Source organism: Nelumbo lutea, chromosome 6, assembly GCF_056320005.1.
Source record: "Nelumbo lutea isolate HS-2025 chromosome 6, American lotus-T2T, whole genome shotgun sequence".
Classification (NCBI taxonomy): Eukaryota; Viridiplantae; Streptophyta; class Magnoliopsida; order Proteales; family Nelumbonaceae; genus Nelumbo; species Nelumbo lutea.
The window spans coordinates 47,857,529-47,875,255 of record NC_142689.1 but is presented as its reverse complement, the minus strand read 5'-3'; the positions used below and the strand labels follow the sequence as shown (position 1 = coordinate 47,875,255).

Sequence of the window (17,727 nt, the reverse complement as noted above, 5' to 3'; positions counted from 1 at the left end):
GAGGAAAAGACAAAAACAAGAGGAAGGAGAGAGATTCTTGAAAATTTGAATCTCCCTCTAACAGGTTTTCGCTAAGAAAGCTATAAATGTCCTAATCTTCTTTTGCATGAAAAAACTTTAGCTGTTGCGGGCCAATGGCCAATGCTATTGAGAAAATTTCTGGAAATACCACATTACCATGAGAATGGATAAATTAGTAATTACATCTTAATTTTTTTTTTGACTAAAACCAAAGCATGGGCGTGAACTGGTGAATTGCTCAAAACATGCCCAACCCAAAAATTGAGACCAACAGCCAAAGTTAAGCCCCTTTTGCATTTCTTTGTGAATCGAGGCTATCAGCTCAAGCAAGCACTTAGAGTTTACAAGTCCCCTTATGATCATAGCGCCAAGAGGGAGGACACATCCTCCAACGGGATCCCAAACTCCCCGAATGCCCCTAGAAAAGTGTGTCCATGAACACCAATGAGCAAGAAGAGGCTCCATGTGCTCAAATCTGCTCTTTTCTGCCATTCCCCTAGAGCAATCTACAACAATAAGCAAACATGGAGAAACTTACAAAACATGGGATTGCTAAGAATCTAGCCTTCCCACTTTATAAACTAGACATTAGACTCCCCACAATGAAAAATTATTTTCTTCTCAAATATGTCATAGAAGTACAGTAAACTAGTCCCTTCTATTGCATAATACTACCCATTTTCCTACCCCATTGAAACTAGAACAGGAGGGGGAAATCCCTTCTTAATCTCTTTACTCTTTAACACCAACGCCTTCCTCAAGAGATAATCAACATCTACATGCCCTAGAGATACCTCAAAAGGGTGAACAACATTAGTAGCAACCATGGTTTTTAAAACCAACCCGGAGGCCGAACCGGTCAGGAGTCCGGTTACCGGGTCAAGTGGGAGTCCAGATCTGCTCCTCACTGCTGGTAAACCCTATCGAGTATTCCTCCGCTTATTTCTGATTTCCGGTTCTATCCTACTAAGCCCCTGGTAAACCCTAGCGCCCTCCACCAGTTGTAGTGTTTTCTCCGGCGGACGGTGATTTCACCGACAACAATACGAAGTCTCCTTTCAATCAGAGACGAAACGAGACTGACAACTCTGTCGATTTCTTTTTTCCCGCCTAAACTCTCATCCCTTTTCCTTTTTCACGAAGGACCCAAACTAATAGATAGCAAACCTACGATTCCTCGTCGTCATTGTCTCTTGTCTCCACCGTGTCACAAGCCTACGATTCCAACTTGCTCAGTTCTCTGTCTATTCCATCGTCTGTTCGATCGAGATTTATGTACTGATAGATAGGAAAGCTAACAACGGCGGATTTTCTTTTTAAATAAAAAATAAAAAATAAATCCCATATCTCTTCTCTCCTAAAGCTCATCATTTCCTTCCTCCCCGCATCGAACCAATCATTTACAATCCCAAAGTCCCAACTTGACCAAGCTTTCTACTACTACTACTACTTCTCGATTGCTTCGCCAAATTCAACGTTTTCTCGGAGCACCAGCCCTAATTTTCCTTCTGAAACTCTTCCTACTTGTCTTGTAATTCTATGGCTCAGCTCTTCAAATCCAGGTGTTGTGGACCTGGACGGATATCGGTGTTGGAGTTGTCCCCTCCGACTCCATCATTATATCTAACTAAGAACGAAGACGAAGAAGGAGAGGAAGATGATGACGGTGACGATTACTTTTCCAATCCAATATCATCCACTCCGTTGATAATTCCTGCGGGGGGAGAGGGAGGTGCCAGAGATGAGAGTCATCATTTCCCAATTCTGGAAATTTTGCTAGCGGCATTAAAGAAGTCGTTGGTGACATGTAGCATGGAGAGGGAGGATATTTGTGCCATGGATATTATTAGATGACCTACCAATGTCAGGCATGTCTCCCACCTAATTTTCGATCACTACAATGGCTTTCTCGGTTTGCCCGTTGAGTTCAAGACTGATGTCCTTCTAGGGTTCCCCAGTGCCAGGTTTCACTCTCGGTCTGTGCCTCTATTTGTTTGCTTCTTATGCTTAAACTCTGCATCTTCTCTTTACAAAAATCCTAAAGTTATAAGTGCGGTGATAAACATTCCATGCTTTTGCTTTATTGTTTCGTCATATTCCAGTAGTTTTTGCCAAAATATTTCCCAACTCTGTAATTTCTCTTTTCTTCTGGTTAGAGTTGTCAGTCTCGTTTCGTCTGTGATCGCAGAAAGACTTTGTATTGTCGCCAGTGAAATCGCTGTCCACCGGAGAAAGCACTACTCAATCGGTGAAGGCACTAGAATTTAGCAGGAATTTAGGGAAAATAACAGAAAATTAGAAATAAGACTTGCTGAGGAAGAATACTCGGTGGCGGGGGTGGGGGCGCTAACGGAATGATGAGAACTTGCAAGGCGCCAGGCGGTGAGGAGCAGATCCGGACTCGTCAAATGATCGGACCGTTTGACCCAAATGGTCAGTCTGTTCTAACAAAAGAAATAAAAAGATTAAAAAAGACGGTCTAATCCGTTCGAATGATTAATCACTCGGGTCAATGGTTTCTTGATCAAAATCAACAGTTTTTTGAGATTTCTAACCGGTTCCTGGTTTTTCCTTTCCAGTCCGACCCTATTTTGAAAACCATGGTAGCAGCAATTGAGGTTAACTTAGTCTCAATCTCAACCATTCTATCATTTCTTGTTACTAAAAGCCAAAAACGAAGGTCGTTGCAGATAAAGAACTAGAAACAATAATGGAGATGAAGAAGATGAAAAGGCTAACAACTTTTTCAAATAGATGGGTGGTTTTCTTAACCCCCAAATTGTTTAATCAGCCGTATAGCACCACGTGTCACCTTGACACAATAATCGCACCTATGACTTCGGATTATGGGGTTTCCAGTTTTGTTAAATTTCAAAAGAGATCCCCTACTTTACATGATAACATTGACAAGCATTTAATCCTCATGCAATAACATTCAATCATTTCATTACACTAGAAGTTTCGTTACCTTCTCATCGCAAATCAAACACAGCGTATAACACCCCCCACGGTATAACTGCAATGGTCTGTACTTCTATCGGTGAGTAGCGGCTACATTAGGATAGGTAATCTATAAATTGACCAGACTTATTTTTTCCAACACAAGAATAGGTCATGCTTATTGACAAAATTACTTCTATTAATAACAACCAATGGACTTGTAATTCTCACATACAGATCCCAAGAATAAGGGTGATAATCCAAACCCCTGGATCTTTGCATAGACACGTTGCGACACCCCACTCGGCTTGCTCGTTTTGGATCTAACAAAATAACAAACTTTCCCACTCGCAAAAGTTTCTCTCCTTTACACACCTTGCGTCTATAAATACAAAAAAGGTTTGAGCCTTGAGGCTCTTATGACTTTAGTCTTCTAGATCTCCTGCATAAATTATTCTCAACTGAAACCCTAACCTCCCTCAAGCCAAAAACTACTTTCCCTCTTCCTCCTCTAAGAGACTACTATCTTTCAAATAGACCATTTTATTGTCTTACCCTCCCTGCCTACACCTATGATGACATAACAAACATTCTCATACAAAAGTCCATCAAGCTTGAACTGTAGCCAAGCACAAATCCACCATACCTTATACTAAAATTTAATTAATTATAATAGGACAAAAAGGATCAAACACTAAATCACTTGGTTAAATAGGCTTTGATAACAAGAAGAAAACTAAACTAGCAGTATGTGTTGTGTTTAACCAAGAAAACCAACAAAAGAAAATAGAGAAGATTAAATGGAGAAGAGAAGATGGAAAAGGAGAAGAGTCAAATTGTACTCCTATCTCCAACCCCTAATTAATTTTATTAATTCTGATTAGAAACAATGGGGTAATTACGTTACATGAATACCCTTAATATGGTCACTGCCTATAAACCAAGGTTCAAAGTATCGACACATATCGGCCCGTATCGACTGATATGTATCGTTCTGGGAGTTCCCCGATACGTCCCTACAATGGGTTTATCGGGGTTCTGACCAGTTCAGGGGGTGGAGCCTTAAACCACCCCCCCTGAACCGGTTTTGAAAAAAAAAAAACTTAAAAAAAGTATCGATATCGCCCGATACACCCCTACCGGTGTATCAGACATCAATATTTTGAACCTTGCTACAAACTTTAGGAAAAGAGACCAATATGCCCACAAGTACAAAGGTCCATCCATTAACACAAAAAAATAAACAATAAATGTAAAACTGAAATAACCATGGCCCATCCATCCCAATATTTCTATTGTGGATTTCGATGCTCTGATCACATGCATAATAAACCATCAACAACACCCATAAAAAGTGATTTCTTGCTGGTTGAAGGAGCTAGAAGGGTTAGGGATAGATTGACCAATAAAGACATGGGTAATAATAAGAAATGATTTAAGTTCCAATAATTTAACAATGGATATAGCAAATGATGAAACAAAATTTATATAACCAACCCCATATGATTGGGTTAAGGCTTGGATGATGACGACGATATTTCCTCACTTAAGAGAATCTGAATAAGGCGTTTAAGAAACTCTATTAGTTTGGCCGCGATAAAGCAGATATCTAGCTTTACAATATAGCTGAATGACTTCAACCTAAAAGGTTAAGAATACGAGTTTTTCTGTTTTTTTCCATGCATGGGTGGAACTTGTATAAATGCTTCAACGGGCACAATTGTTGCTTCTTTAAGTGGCTGAGCTATCAGAAAAGAGTCCGATTCACAAACTTCAATCTGGCTGACCCGATTAGGGAGAAACTGCATAGATGGGCTACTTGATGAAAAGTTATAGCATGAGCCAGGTTGTGGCGTCCGGACTTTTCCTCAACTTTCTCCTACATGAAATTTACGAGGGGTGTCCCCTTACACGTATAATCCCTATTCATATAAGAACACAAGTGAAGGGACACATGTCACACTGAATTGAAGCTCCTGGTTTCTCTAGTGAATCTCCTCTCCCTCTTTCCTTTTTCCTGTTTTGCACAAAATTCTCTGGAAAATAACTGTGTTCACATCATAATCTATTTTCAATCAGTTTCGGGTCTCATATATGCCCAGTTAAGATAGTATCTTAGAACAACCAGTACAGAGAAAGAACTAAAACATAGAGTCCGAAAAATTTACATTGTCACAAGAAGATAGTTGATGGACATCGGAAGAAAGAGGAAGTACAACAAAAGATAAACTACAAAAATAACTTGAATATCAGCAGTACGGTAGAGAAAAGGGATGATGCTTTTTAAATCACGATTGCATTGCCAAGGCTGCAATTGTATCAGGTTCATAACCATGTACCCTCAAGCGATAGATGCAAGTGTGAGTGAGGCTTCCATGGTTGGAAGTGAAGTCGAGCCTAACAAAGTTGATAGCACCTGAATTTGTTGGGTCCACATTGAAGGTCTGTGCATTGCTCTTATCAAGGTCATAAGTAAACTCTGTCAATAAAAACATCTTCTCTTCCTGGCTGGATGGATCAATATCACGTTTTTGTAACCATCCGGAGATCCGACAATCCCTTGGAGCACTTGCTCTGTCATAGGCAACACTCTGAGCATTAACAAGGAAAACTGTTATATTAATACATTGACAAGGCTTCATCATGATATTATTAGAAGAATAACTTATGAACTTCACTATATCTTCAAACAGCAAAATAGACCACTAAGCAAAGCGCCTTTAAGAAGGCTAAGGAAAACGTATTTTTCCAACAAGAAACAGATGATATCCATACTCATTCAGTCGGAACTACACAGATAGTGTCAATAGCATGAGTCAGTTCGAGGACTCATGCATGTGATTAAATCAATCCAACAATGCCCCGTTCCTTTTAATACTGAATTGCCAGCCCGTATACCTAGATGATGGTCTGAATGGACACTACTGTAATCCACATAAATACTGTGAGATCTGCCCCATGTTGCTTTTGAAATACATTTCTTATAGAAAATGCAACTAAATTTAATTTACACATCCATACGGAATTAACTAATTTATGTATAGCACAGATTTTCAGTCATTTGTTTTTCAAATTAGTTACCAAATAATGCATACTTTGTAGAATTGGAATTCTAAATCCTGTTCACATCACTATATCATCCACCGAATCAATGGCATCGTTCTATTTTAGAACAAGAAACAGAATGACCTACACAACAAAGATCCAAAAGTGTGCCAAATTGACAAACAGTTTCACTCTGCAACTAAATGTCCAATTAAGTGGAAAAGAACAAGAAACCGCTTCAAAACCAGTCAGATAAGAATTACTTCAAGTATTCTATATATTTAGTGATTTCTAGTGTGAACAAGGTATGAGAAAGAAAATGAAGTTAAGGAAAGTTGAGGATGCCCAAAAGTGTTAGAAATGCCCCTCCTCATTATCATTTATACTTAGTACACAAAGTTACACCAACACAAGAACTAAACTACCCCAATGGTAACAAGCAGCTATCAACACTCACCCTCAAATTGAGCATAGATAATGGTACATGCCCAGCTCGCATAGATTTGGATCCAAGTTGGATCATAGAACTTTGGTGAGGCAGTATACCGATTAAGCTTCATACTTGACAAAACAAAAAGAAAAACTTCACCACAAGCAATGTCTTCCTTGATAAAGTGTCAACCTCAATGTGCTTGATGCAGTCAGGCTGTACAGGATTATTTGCAATATTTATTGCCTCCTAATTATCTCAATACAGCATCATTATGCATTCATGGTCAACACCCATCTTTCTTAACAAATTACGCAACCATAGTATTTCTAAAACTATACGAGCCATAGCTCTATATTCAATTTTTATACCTGACCTTGCAACCACAGAATGCTAGATTTTGGAACCTAGTAATTGAGATATTCACTAAATGGCCTCTTGGAAGAAAAGTTACCTGTATTTGGGGGTAGGATTACATTGATTAGGTCGACGTTGACCAACTTGCCGGTGTACCATTTGATTGTGTTCAAAACTCTAGAAGGGGTGAGAAGAAGATTGGAAAAATTGATTAGGGATTTTTATAGATCCATGAGAGAAGAAATATAATAGAATTCATTGGGAGATGGTGCAAGACATTCAGTAGTCTAGGTGTAGAGAATATCCAAAGAAGGAATATAGCTCTATTGGGTAAGTAGTTTTGGAGACTGCCACAAAAAAGGATAAATTGTGGGCAAAGGTGATAATAAGCATTCATGGGCTTGTGACCAAGGGATGGGATGGACTTTGGGCTAGAGTAACAAGAGATTCAGCCTGGAAATCTATCCATAATATTCTACATGTATTCTTGGCCTTTATCAAATATAACTTGTGTTCTGGAAACCTTGTTAAATTCTGGGAACATGTGTGGTTGGGTGACTCACCATTGAAGAAACAATTTCCATCTCTTTTTAATTTGTCCAACCTTAGGGATGAGCCTGTGTCTTCTTTCTTGATGCCTTCTAGCTCTAGTTCTGACTTTTCCAGGAATTTGGGGTTTAGGATGTTTCATACTTCATCTTTTGGATGGGGTGTTCTTGATGCCTTGACCCAACCCCCAAACAGCTCTTTGGTGCCTTTTCCTATTAAGGAGATCTGGGACAAGCCTATTCCTCCTAGGGTTGGTGATTTTTGCTAGGATCCTGGAAAGAATCAATACTTGCGATCTCCTTCAAAAAGAGACAAAATAGGTGTCTTTCTCCTAATTGGTGTATCATGTGTAATGCCAACGGTGATACTTGCTACAACTTATTAATCTCATGTCCTTTTGTTTATGGTATTTGGGAATGGTTTCTCTCTTTGATTGGGTGTAGGTGGGACCCCCCGCCAAATGTACAAAACTTGTTCAGTTCTACCTTTGTCAAATGGAAAATGACAAGGAGGAGAATTTTGTGTAGGTGGGTGGTTGTTTGTTGGACGATCTAGGAGGAAAGGAACCAAAGAGTTTTTTTCAGATGAAGAGAAGAGCAGAGAAGCACTAATTGAAACCATTACCATCAAAGTGGTTCAGTGGACAAAATCTTTGAGTAGTTTTGAAGGTATTTCTACTGATGACCCGTTTAGAAAGTGGAAGGAGGTGGTTAACTCCTCTCTTTAAAGTTGTCTGTTGTCACTAGGCTGACATGGTCCCTGCCTACTTCCACGTTTATCAAGTTGAATTTTGATGGTAGTAGTGAAGGGAACCGAGGTGCTTCAGACGAAGTATTTTCTGGAATGAGGGAAGAATTATTGCTCTCTACTCGGGCCCAATAGGTATGAGTGATTAATTGAGGGCTGAAATCATGGCTTTGATGGAAAGAGTTCAAAAAGCAAAGGAATTGAACATCAGAAGATTGATCGTTGAAGGGGATTCATAGTAGTGAGCTGGCTGCAAAAGGAGGATATTGGTTGGTTTTAATGAAAGAAGTTTAAGCGGATGATACAAGGCATAGAAGTTAAGCCATAGTGAGTAATATAGATAAACCAACCAATATAGCGGGTAATACAAAGCTGTAATTGTGTAATCAGCTGTCATCTTGGGGAGAGTTAAGAGAGTTTACCTCTCTCTATGGTGTTCTATTGTACCTCTTTTCTATAGTAATGAAATTGTTCTGTTATTGATAAAAAAAAAAAAAAAAATCTACAAATTGCTTCTTACTCTTCCAAGAAATAAGATTAGCTCCAACTAAAACACAGTAGCTAGAGATAGATCATTTATCACCAACTGACAATATTCCATTGGCTGAAAACTGTGGATATCTTTGATGACTTCTCCTTTGATGATTTGTAGAGAAATTGGCTAGTAATAGCCAATACTTCAACAAAGAATGATAGAATTCTGTCAGAATGGGTTCCGCCTTTGGAAAGTGTCATTAAGCTGAACTTTGATGGAAGCAGCCAAGGCAATCCCGGGCCTTCAGGTATACGGGGTATCCTGAGAAATAAGGACAGTAACATAATTTCCCTATTCTCAGGACCGGTGGGAGTGGGGGATTCCACAAGGGCAGAAATACTTGCTGCAGTACAAGGAATTCAGATGCCAACCAGCTTGGGGTGGAGCATCTCCTAGTTGAAGGGGACTCTCAGGAGGTAACCAGGTGAATCCTAAACTTGGATACCACCATTTGGGGCTACAAAGATCTCATAAAAAAAGTAAAGTGGTTAACCAGCAATATGAGAGTGGAGGTAAAATGGGTTAGTAGGTCTGCTAATTCTTTGGCCGATGCTCTAGCCATACAGGGGGTATATAGGGAAGATCTTTTTTGTGCTCCTATGTAAGTTATTATTAATTCGGAAATTTGTACTTAGCCTGGAGAGGTTGCAACTCGTACCTTTCCATGAGGACTTTGTACTATTTTATTGCTGATTTATAAAATCACTTCAATTATCAAAAAAAAAAACATTGGTATAGGCTTTTTGAAGTGTCCATAAGAAGAATAGATAAAGTCAATGAGAAGAATAGGTAAGGGCATCTTCCCTTTAAGTTTGTCTATTTCGTCTTGATATTGATTATGCTGTCAGTGTAGTAAATGAATACACGCATTGTCGTCAACTTTCTCATATGGTGTAGTTAATCAAATAAAAACAGTCTTCCAACAAGGCTTTGGTACATACCCTTATCTGTTACTAGATCACCCTCAATAGCACAAATCTTGTGAGATGGTCATAACCATCAGCTGGTTTGATCTCTAACTTTCCAATGTCCTTATACAGATAAAAAATGTATTCTCTCTGAAGAATAATTATAAATTTCCCTGACAATACATGTATTAACTAAATCCCAAAAACTACAATATCATAATATAAACTATCATTGTAGTTACTTTGTTGTCTCTCCTCTTGATTAGTAGTGTATGATCCACTTGGAATTGTTTGAAATCCACCTTCAAAACAACACTCCTAAACCTATCAAACCCCAAGCTCTAGGTGTTGATAACATGGACTCCTGTTGGCAGATGGTCGAGTCTCCAAAGGTTTGGAGAAGGCGACAAGGAAGAGGGAGAATGTGGGGAGGAGAGGAGAGAGAAGAGAAGAGGGAGAGTCTCTTTTTGCAAAATCCTAGGTCAAGGTCATATCCTCTCCTCCAACGTGGGGGAGAGATATCCCTTTTTATAGAGAGGACCCCAAGGTTATAAAGAGAAGGATCTAAAAGGAGACCTTTCCTATTAGGAAAGGGGATATTTATCTTTATGTTGGCTATTAAGGGAGTACCATTGGGGTTTCGCCACATTCCAACAAGATCCTTCAAAGACAAAGTTTCCTTTCTCTTAAGGTGCTCATGTGGCATGTGTAGGCTACGTCCCCTTATGGGTTTCCTAGTGGCCACGTGTTAGTCTTAGGTGACGCCCATTGTTCACTGTGGGTCTCAAGTGGTGTTTTATGTTCATCACAAGTCTGTGATGGATACTAAGCTCATCGCAAGTCTACGTTTGCTTTGTTAAGCTCATCGCAAGTCTGTACGAGCTCTGAGATCATTGCAGATGTGGGCCAAGTCATGGACTCGTCGGGGGTATTATTGTGGTACTGATTTATCACCTTATGTGCCCCCACAATCATGGCGATCAACACATACTTACATTAGCACCCCCAGGGTATGTAAGATCGCGCCTGGGGTTGCCAGGGTATGTGAGATCGCGTCTGGGGTTGCCAACGCCTTCCTGGGGTTGCCAGGGTATGCAAGATCGCGTCTGGGGTTGCCAAGGTATGTAAGAGCATGCCTGGGGTTGCCAGGGCATTCCTAGGGTTGCCAGGTTATGTAAGATCGCGCTTGGGGTTGTCAGGGCCTTCCTAGGGTTGCCAGGGTATGTAAGAGCGTGCCTAGGGTTGCTAGGGCCTTCCTAGGTTGCCAGGGTATGTGAGATCACACCTGGAGTTGCCAGGGTATGTAAGATAGCACTTGGTGTTTCTAGGGCCTTCCTGGAGTTGCCAAGGTATGTAAGAGCGTGCCTAGGGTTGCTAGGACCTTGCTAGGGTACGTGAGATCACACCTATGGTTGTCAGGGCCTTCTTGGGGTTGCCAAGGTATGTAAGATCGCGTCTAGGGTTGCCAGGGTATGTAAGAGCGCACTTGGGGATGCCAGGGTATATGTGACGAGCTCCTTTGCTTGCTAGGGCTTATTTACAACTGGGGGTGTCAGCCCGGAGGCGGTGCCCAGGCCTATAATGAATGGGCTATGTTGTTGATCAGGAACATGTTTCAACCCCACTTTTTGTTTCGAAATCATGCTTAGCCATTGTTTACTAGGAAAATGTTTTTAAATAGTCTTTTTTTTTACTTCGCAGTAAAGATATGTCTTTGAATTGATTTATGAATTTTAAACAAGTGTTTACCCATTCATCGCATTTCGTGTTGTTCGCTAACATGTTTATTACAATATTTACATAAAAGTCCTGGTCAACAGCATAGCCCATTCATTACAGACCTGGTTTACCAGGCCCGGGCACCTCCTCCGAGCTGACACCCCGATTGTAAATAAGCTCTAGCAACCCCAGGAGCTCGTCACATATACCCTAGCAACCCCAGGAAGGCCCTGACAACCCCAGGCGCACTCTTACATACCCTGGCAACCCCAGGAAGGCCCTGGCAACCCCAAGTGTGATCTTACATACCCTGGCAACCCCAAGAAGGCCCTGAAAACCCCAGGTGCAATCTCACATACCCTGGCAACCCCAGGTGTACTCTTACATACCCTGGCAACACCAAGTGCGCTCTTACATACCCTATCAACCCCAGGAAGAACCTAGCAACCCCAAGTGTGATTTTACATACCCTAGAAACCCCAGTAAGGCCCTGGCAACCCCAGGTGAGATCTCACATACCCTGGCAACCCCAGGTGAGATCTCACATACCCTGGCAACCCCAGGTGAGATCTCACATACCCTGGCAACCCCAGGCGCACTCTTAGATGCCCTGTTAACCCTAGGTGCAATCTCACATACTCTAGCAACCCTAGGCGCACTCTTACATACCCTAGCAACCCCAGGTGCGATTTTACATACCCTGGTAACCCCAAGCATGATCTCACATACATTGGCAACCCCAGGCACGCCCTTACATTCCCTAACAACCCCAGGAGCAACAATAAGCAAAATACATAGCATCCTGAAATGCAATGAGTTACCGTGGAAACACCGGGTGTGATGAGATATGCTGACACTTAGTTTTCCGAAGTACAACAAACTATCCTTGCAACACCAGGAGCGATGAAATTTAGTTTTCTTATATGCGATGAAATTTACCTCTTACATGTGATGACATTTATCTCTCTCAAATACAATGTCAATTAACCCTCAGTTGCGATATCACTCAACCTTCGCATATGCGATGACATTTAATTTTCCCAAGAGCGATAACTCTTAACCTGCTTAAATGCGATGGAATGTCTTGGCAAACCCAAAAGGCCTTGGAAATCCCGAGGACAATGGAAGACATTAGCAAACAAAAAAGTCGTGATAACAACAAGCATGGCAATCAATCTCAGCACTTAGCATAATCAAGTGCGATGACATATACTGGAAAGACTAGGAAAGCTTCGACAATCTCAACCACACTAACGGACCTTAGCACAAAAAAGCCCTCGGAAAACCCAAGGGAGATGGAATACCACAAACACTCAATGCTCCGAGTTGCAATGACATGACCAAGTCCAAAGGTACTTCGTATCACCGTACGTAGTTCAAATAAATGATCCGCAATATTATCACAAGAATATCAATAGGCTGCAAAGCAATCTCAACAAATTTACCCCCTTTGTTAGCATGGTCCATAATCTTGCACACTTAATGAGGGGCTTCCTACCCCCTTTGTGCAATATTTACCCTTACCTGATACTTCACTTACCAAAATGTAGAGTTGTAAAACTATCTTCAGACCTTTCCTATTCTTTTAGAATCCCACGAATCGTAACAATATGTTTATTAACAGAACTATGCGATCATCTGGACGTTCCAGCAATATTTAACATGTATCAGTATGCTTGAGGTCCTATATACACCTTTTGACAAAAAATGCTTAACCCAATCCCAAAAGAATTCAAATGGGGGGCTGCAGACTTGGCCTGGTCTTTTCCTCTCTCGATCGTTTCTTGATAGGGGGGCTGACAATTCGACCTAATTTCTTTCGTGCTTCTTGACAGAAATCATTCTACCATGAAGCAGGGGGCTATGAATTCAATTTGACAGGCTCCCGATCCATACTTCTTGACAGATGCTCTACCCAATACTTCACTTGTTTCTTGATATAATGCCTTCTATCAAGAAACATGGGCTAAAGTAGAGGAAGTATTGAGCTATGCAAAATGCTCCTATGATTGTACCATCACTTACATCTTCAAACACTTTGTACATGACTCAAACAACCTAGAAAACAAGTACGAGCCAATATGACAAATAACACCCTATCAAAAGACAGGTGGCTGAACACATCAGCGCAATCAACCCAAGAGAACGAGAAAATAACTCAAATCAACCGCTCCCGGTCCTCACCCAAATAACACCAAGATATAATAAAACAAGAATGCTTATCGGTAAGCTCCCACTTAGCAATTAGTAGGGGGGCTAATGTAAGTATATGTTGATCACCATGATTGCAGAGGCACAGAAAGTGTTAAACCGATACCACAAGAACACCCGCGGCGAGTCCATAACTCGGCCCACATCCGCAATGATCTCAGAACCCGTAAAGACTTGCGATGAGCTTAACAAAACCATTGCAGACTTGCGATGAGCTTAGTAGTCATCGCAAACTTGCGATGAGCATAAAACAACACTTGGAACCCATAAAACACCACAACAAGATAACATCGCCGATCTAACATCGCCGATCTTGTCCTTTAACACGTGGCCACTAGGAAACCCATAAGGGGACATAGCCTACACGTGCCACGTGAGCACCCTTAAGAGAAAGGAAACTTTGTCTTTGAAGGATCTCGCTGGACACGTGGCGAAACTCCAATGGTGCTTCCTTAATAGCCAACATAAAGATAAAGATCCCCTTTCCTAATAGGAAATGTCTCCTTTTAGATCCTTCTCCTTATAACCTTGGGGTCATCTCTATAAAAAGGGATAGCTCTCCCCCACGTCAGAAGGAGAGGATATGACCTCAACCTAGGGTATTCCAGAAGGAGACTATCCCTCTTCTCTTCTCTCTCCTCTCTTCCCTGCATTCTCCCTCTTCCTTGTCGCCTTCTCTAGACCTTTAGAGACTCGACCATCCACCAACGGGAGTCCATGTTATCAACACTAGGAAATTGCTTCAAAGCCATAAATCAACTTCTTTAATCTACATTAGTTCCCTAGAATAGTAGGAATGATAAAGCAATTACTAAAGTTACATGATTTTAGGATCTAAGATTGGAAAAGATAATTAGCTTCTTAAGCTACCTTCTTTGGCCTGGTGTATACTTGAAGATCTCTCCCTAGCATAGAATCAATGGTGGGAATCATAGGAAAAGTAGGATCTAAGGAGTCATGAACGGGAACAAGTCAAGGAAGAGAAGGTCGACTCTCTCACCATTATTCTCCCCATGAAGAAGGGTTTAAGAAGAAAAATAAGGTTCAAATTCATAGAAAATGACATCCTTCAGCACAATGCCTACTAAAATTGGGTTCATAATGATGATACCCCTTTTTAGTAGTAAAAATCCCAAAATGATGCATTTAAGAGTTCTAGGCTCAAACTTAATGATTGCTTGACTTGGATCATGAACAAAACATGAATCACCACAGACCATTAAGGGAAGACTTAACATAGTATCAAGGCATAGAAGCTGAAATAGAGATCTATAATGAAGAACCTAAGCAATTTATTGATTAGGAAATTTCTATTTAAACATATCCCAAAACCAAGTAGGAACCTTTATTTGGAACAACAATCCTCTTGCCACCTCCACTACATGTTGATTATTTCTCTCTGTTACACCATTTTGTTGAAGTGTAGACATGTAAGCTGATGGGATAAGGTTAGTTTGAAAGTTCTAAAGTCGGGATTAAAACACTAAGGATCAAGGGAAGCAGAAGGGGATTTACTTTAAAAGCTAAGGATTAGATAAAGAAGAAAAAAGGTCCTTGGCAAAGAGTTTGGTTCCCTATTTATAAGATCCCACCTTTCCAAAAACTTCCTCGGCATTAACGAACAAGCAGGAGGCAAATCCTACATTTCTCTCAGGTGGGATGTATTTCCTAGGGACCACAAGTCGATTATACCATGTTACTGAAACTCATTTGAAAAGCAACATGAGTCTCGAAAGGTACCAAGTACCATTATGACCTCCACCATGTATCTCAAACCAAGCACCCCACAACATGGATCTCATGCTAGGCAAGCTTTTTTAGGGTGTACCAAGACAAGGTATTCCTCATGCGAGATCGCATCATAGCATCGCAAGACCTTCATGTCTCACTAGTTTTAATGAGACCACACTTGTTTTATCTTAGCAAGATCGTGTTTGCCTTATCTTGTCAATAAAATACCGCAATCTTTGATAGTCGTAGCATGATCCCCATGAAGAACTCGCTAGGTCTAGCGAGATCGCTTGCATTCTATACTCTATACTCATAAAATAGTATCTTGATCTCGCTACACTTATCCACTCTCTCACAAGAGGCACATGAGCATTAATGTAGGATATTTGTCCTTAAATCCCTTCTCCAAATACTCCTTTACATTGCCTGATCTAAACATTTTTGTCCTCTTACCATACCAGGTCTATACCATATTATAGAAGCTTTTTGATAATTGAAGAAACTTGTTCCCTGCTCCTACGAAGATACAACCATGTATATCTAGTAAAATTATTAACAAAGAGAATAAAATACCCAAATTCAAAAATAGCATCTTTTATTATTAGCACGTTAAACATCTTTACAATGTTTGGATAATTGACAAACTTCACAATGTAAACTAAAATAGACAATCGAAAGGACTAGGAAACATGGACATCAAAGAAGAAAAAGAAATGACCAAGGCTACAATGCCAAAATTTTAATTAATGCATAAGGGCACACTAAGACACTATGATCAATATGCCAAGGCTTGTAAGAAGACTAGTCTAGAAGGTACACTCCATTTGTCTCACAACCACTACCAATCATCCTCCTAGTGCTGAAGTCTTAAAAGACACAACAATTATGATAAAATGGTACACAACACAAGAATTCAAATTATTGGTGGAAGAACAAACAAACAAGAGAACCAGTATAAAGTTTCAAAACAAGGAGAACAAACTAAAGGGAGAGATCCTTACTAACTCTAAGTTCACCCAAACCAGAGATATGTGTACAGGATTTATCAGCAATAGTAATTTTATCTCTTTCAATGTAGAGGTTATATGAATTAAAGCAGGAAGACATACCCATCATATGATCTAATGAAACTTAGTCAATAAGCCAAGGAGTGCAATGGCAAGACAAACATTGTGGAGAGAGCAACAGGTCCAATGTGTTTGCCGGAACACAACAGCCGAAGAAGAAGAAGAAGAAGAAGAAGAAGAAGAAGAAGTTTTGAGAAAGGCGGCATACTCACTTCAGCCGGCCCTACAATCTTATATAGATGATTATAAAACAATGTTACACGAATGGACTAGAACGCCCCTGATTAGTGATGGGACACCTAGACAAATAAAACACTAAACAAGTTTAGGCCCAATAACTAAGAACTTAAGACGCAAATATGTCTAACATAAACACTAAAAACAGCCGAACCAACACTCCCCCTCAAGCTAAGCATGGATGTCAGTCATGTTTAGCTTGCCAAGTAAGTCTGAGAGCTTCGTTGAAGCTAGTCCTTTAGTTAACACATCTGCAATCTGCATCTCGAAAGGAGTATAAGGAATGCAAAGTTCTCCTGAAACGATTCTTTTTCTAATGAAGTGTCGGTCAATCTCAATGTGCTTCGTCCTATCATGTTGCACTAGGTTATTTGCAATGTTGATAGCAGCCATGTTGTCACAGTACAGCCTGAGTGGACACTCGACCTTTACCCCGAGCATTGAATAATTCAGGAAACAACCCTTGCAATGATGAAAAAGGTAAATGACCTAACCTAGCATGCCACAAGTGTAATCTAGCTATTGACTCCTCATTATTCTAACTACCGGTAGCAGATGATTGTAAAGCCGAACTTATGTCTGCATCAAAATAGTAGAGACCTCCACACTCATGACCGCTCCCAATCGTTCTCTTCGTCAATCTGTCCTGAAAGACACAATGAGTAGGAAAGAAAGTTACGCTACAATTTAAATTCTTGGTAATCTTCGAAACAAATAAGAGATTGGAAGTAAGGTTTGGAACATGTAGAATAGATTTAAGAGAGAAGTTCTTGCGTCAACCCCCCCCCCCCTTCCCAGAAATGGTGGAGAGGGAACCGTCAGCAACTCTCATCTTATCTTGGCCAGACATCAATTGGTAAGAAGAAAATAAAGTGGACATGTGTGTCATGTGGTTAGTTGCATCGGAATCAATAATCCAAGAAGTAGAGTCTATAGAACTAGTTGTGCTGTAAGAAGAGACAACACCTGATCTGGCAAGAGAGGTGGAAGCAAGGGAATTAGTCCTTAGACGGGTTAGGGCCCGGCTAAGGACCTCTACCTCATAGCAGTGAAACCTAAGGACCCGGATGTGGAGGAATTAGCAGTCTGTCCCATGGGAGAAGATGCAACTATAGATGTATTCTTCGAGCTATCACCACTGTGACTAGTAACATGGTTCCCAATTGCTGTTTGATTCTTCTGAGGCTTCTTGTCTTTCCTTAACACAGCTGGTTTCAGATGAGGATAAAG

At 40.5% G+C, this 17,727-nt stretch overlaps 1 protein-coding gene across 2 annotated transcripts in view; it reads right to left on the bottom strand.

Moving 5' to 3' along the window:
- Positions 1 to 4,996: 4,996 nt before the first annotated feature.
- LOC148848839 (SUN domain-containing protein 2-like) overlaps positions 4,997 to 17,727 on the bottom strand; it is a 40,369-nt gene continuing 27,638 nt past the window's right edge. The window contains exon 3 of one of the 2 annotated variants that reach the window (XM_088950699.1): positions 4,997 to 5,552. In XM_088950699.1, coding sequence (XP_088806825.1) covers positions 5,250 to 5,552 — 303 coding nt within the window. In that variant the 3' untranslated portion in view covers positions 4,997 to 5,249. The remainder of the gene's footprint in view (positions 5,553 to 17,727) is intronic. The other variant, XM_088950700.1, reaches the window with a different exon arrangement.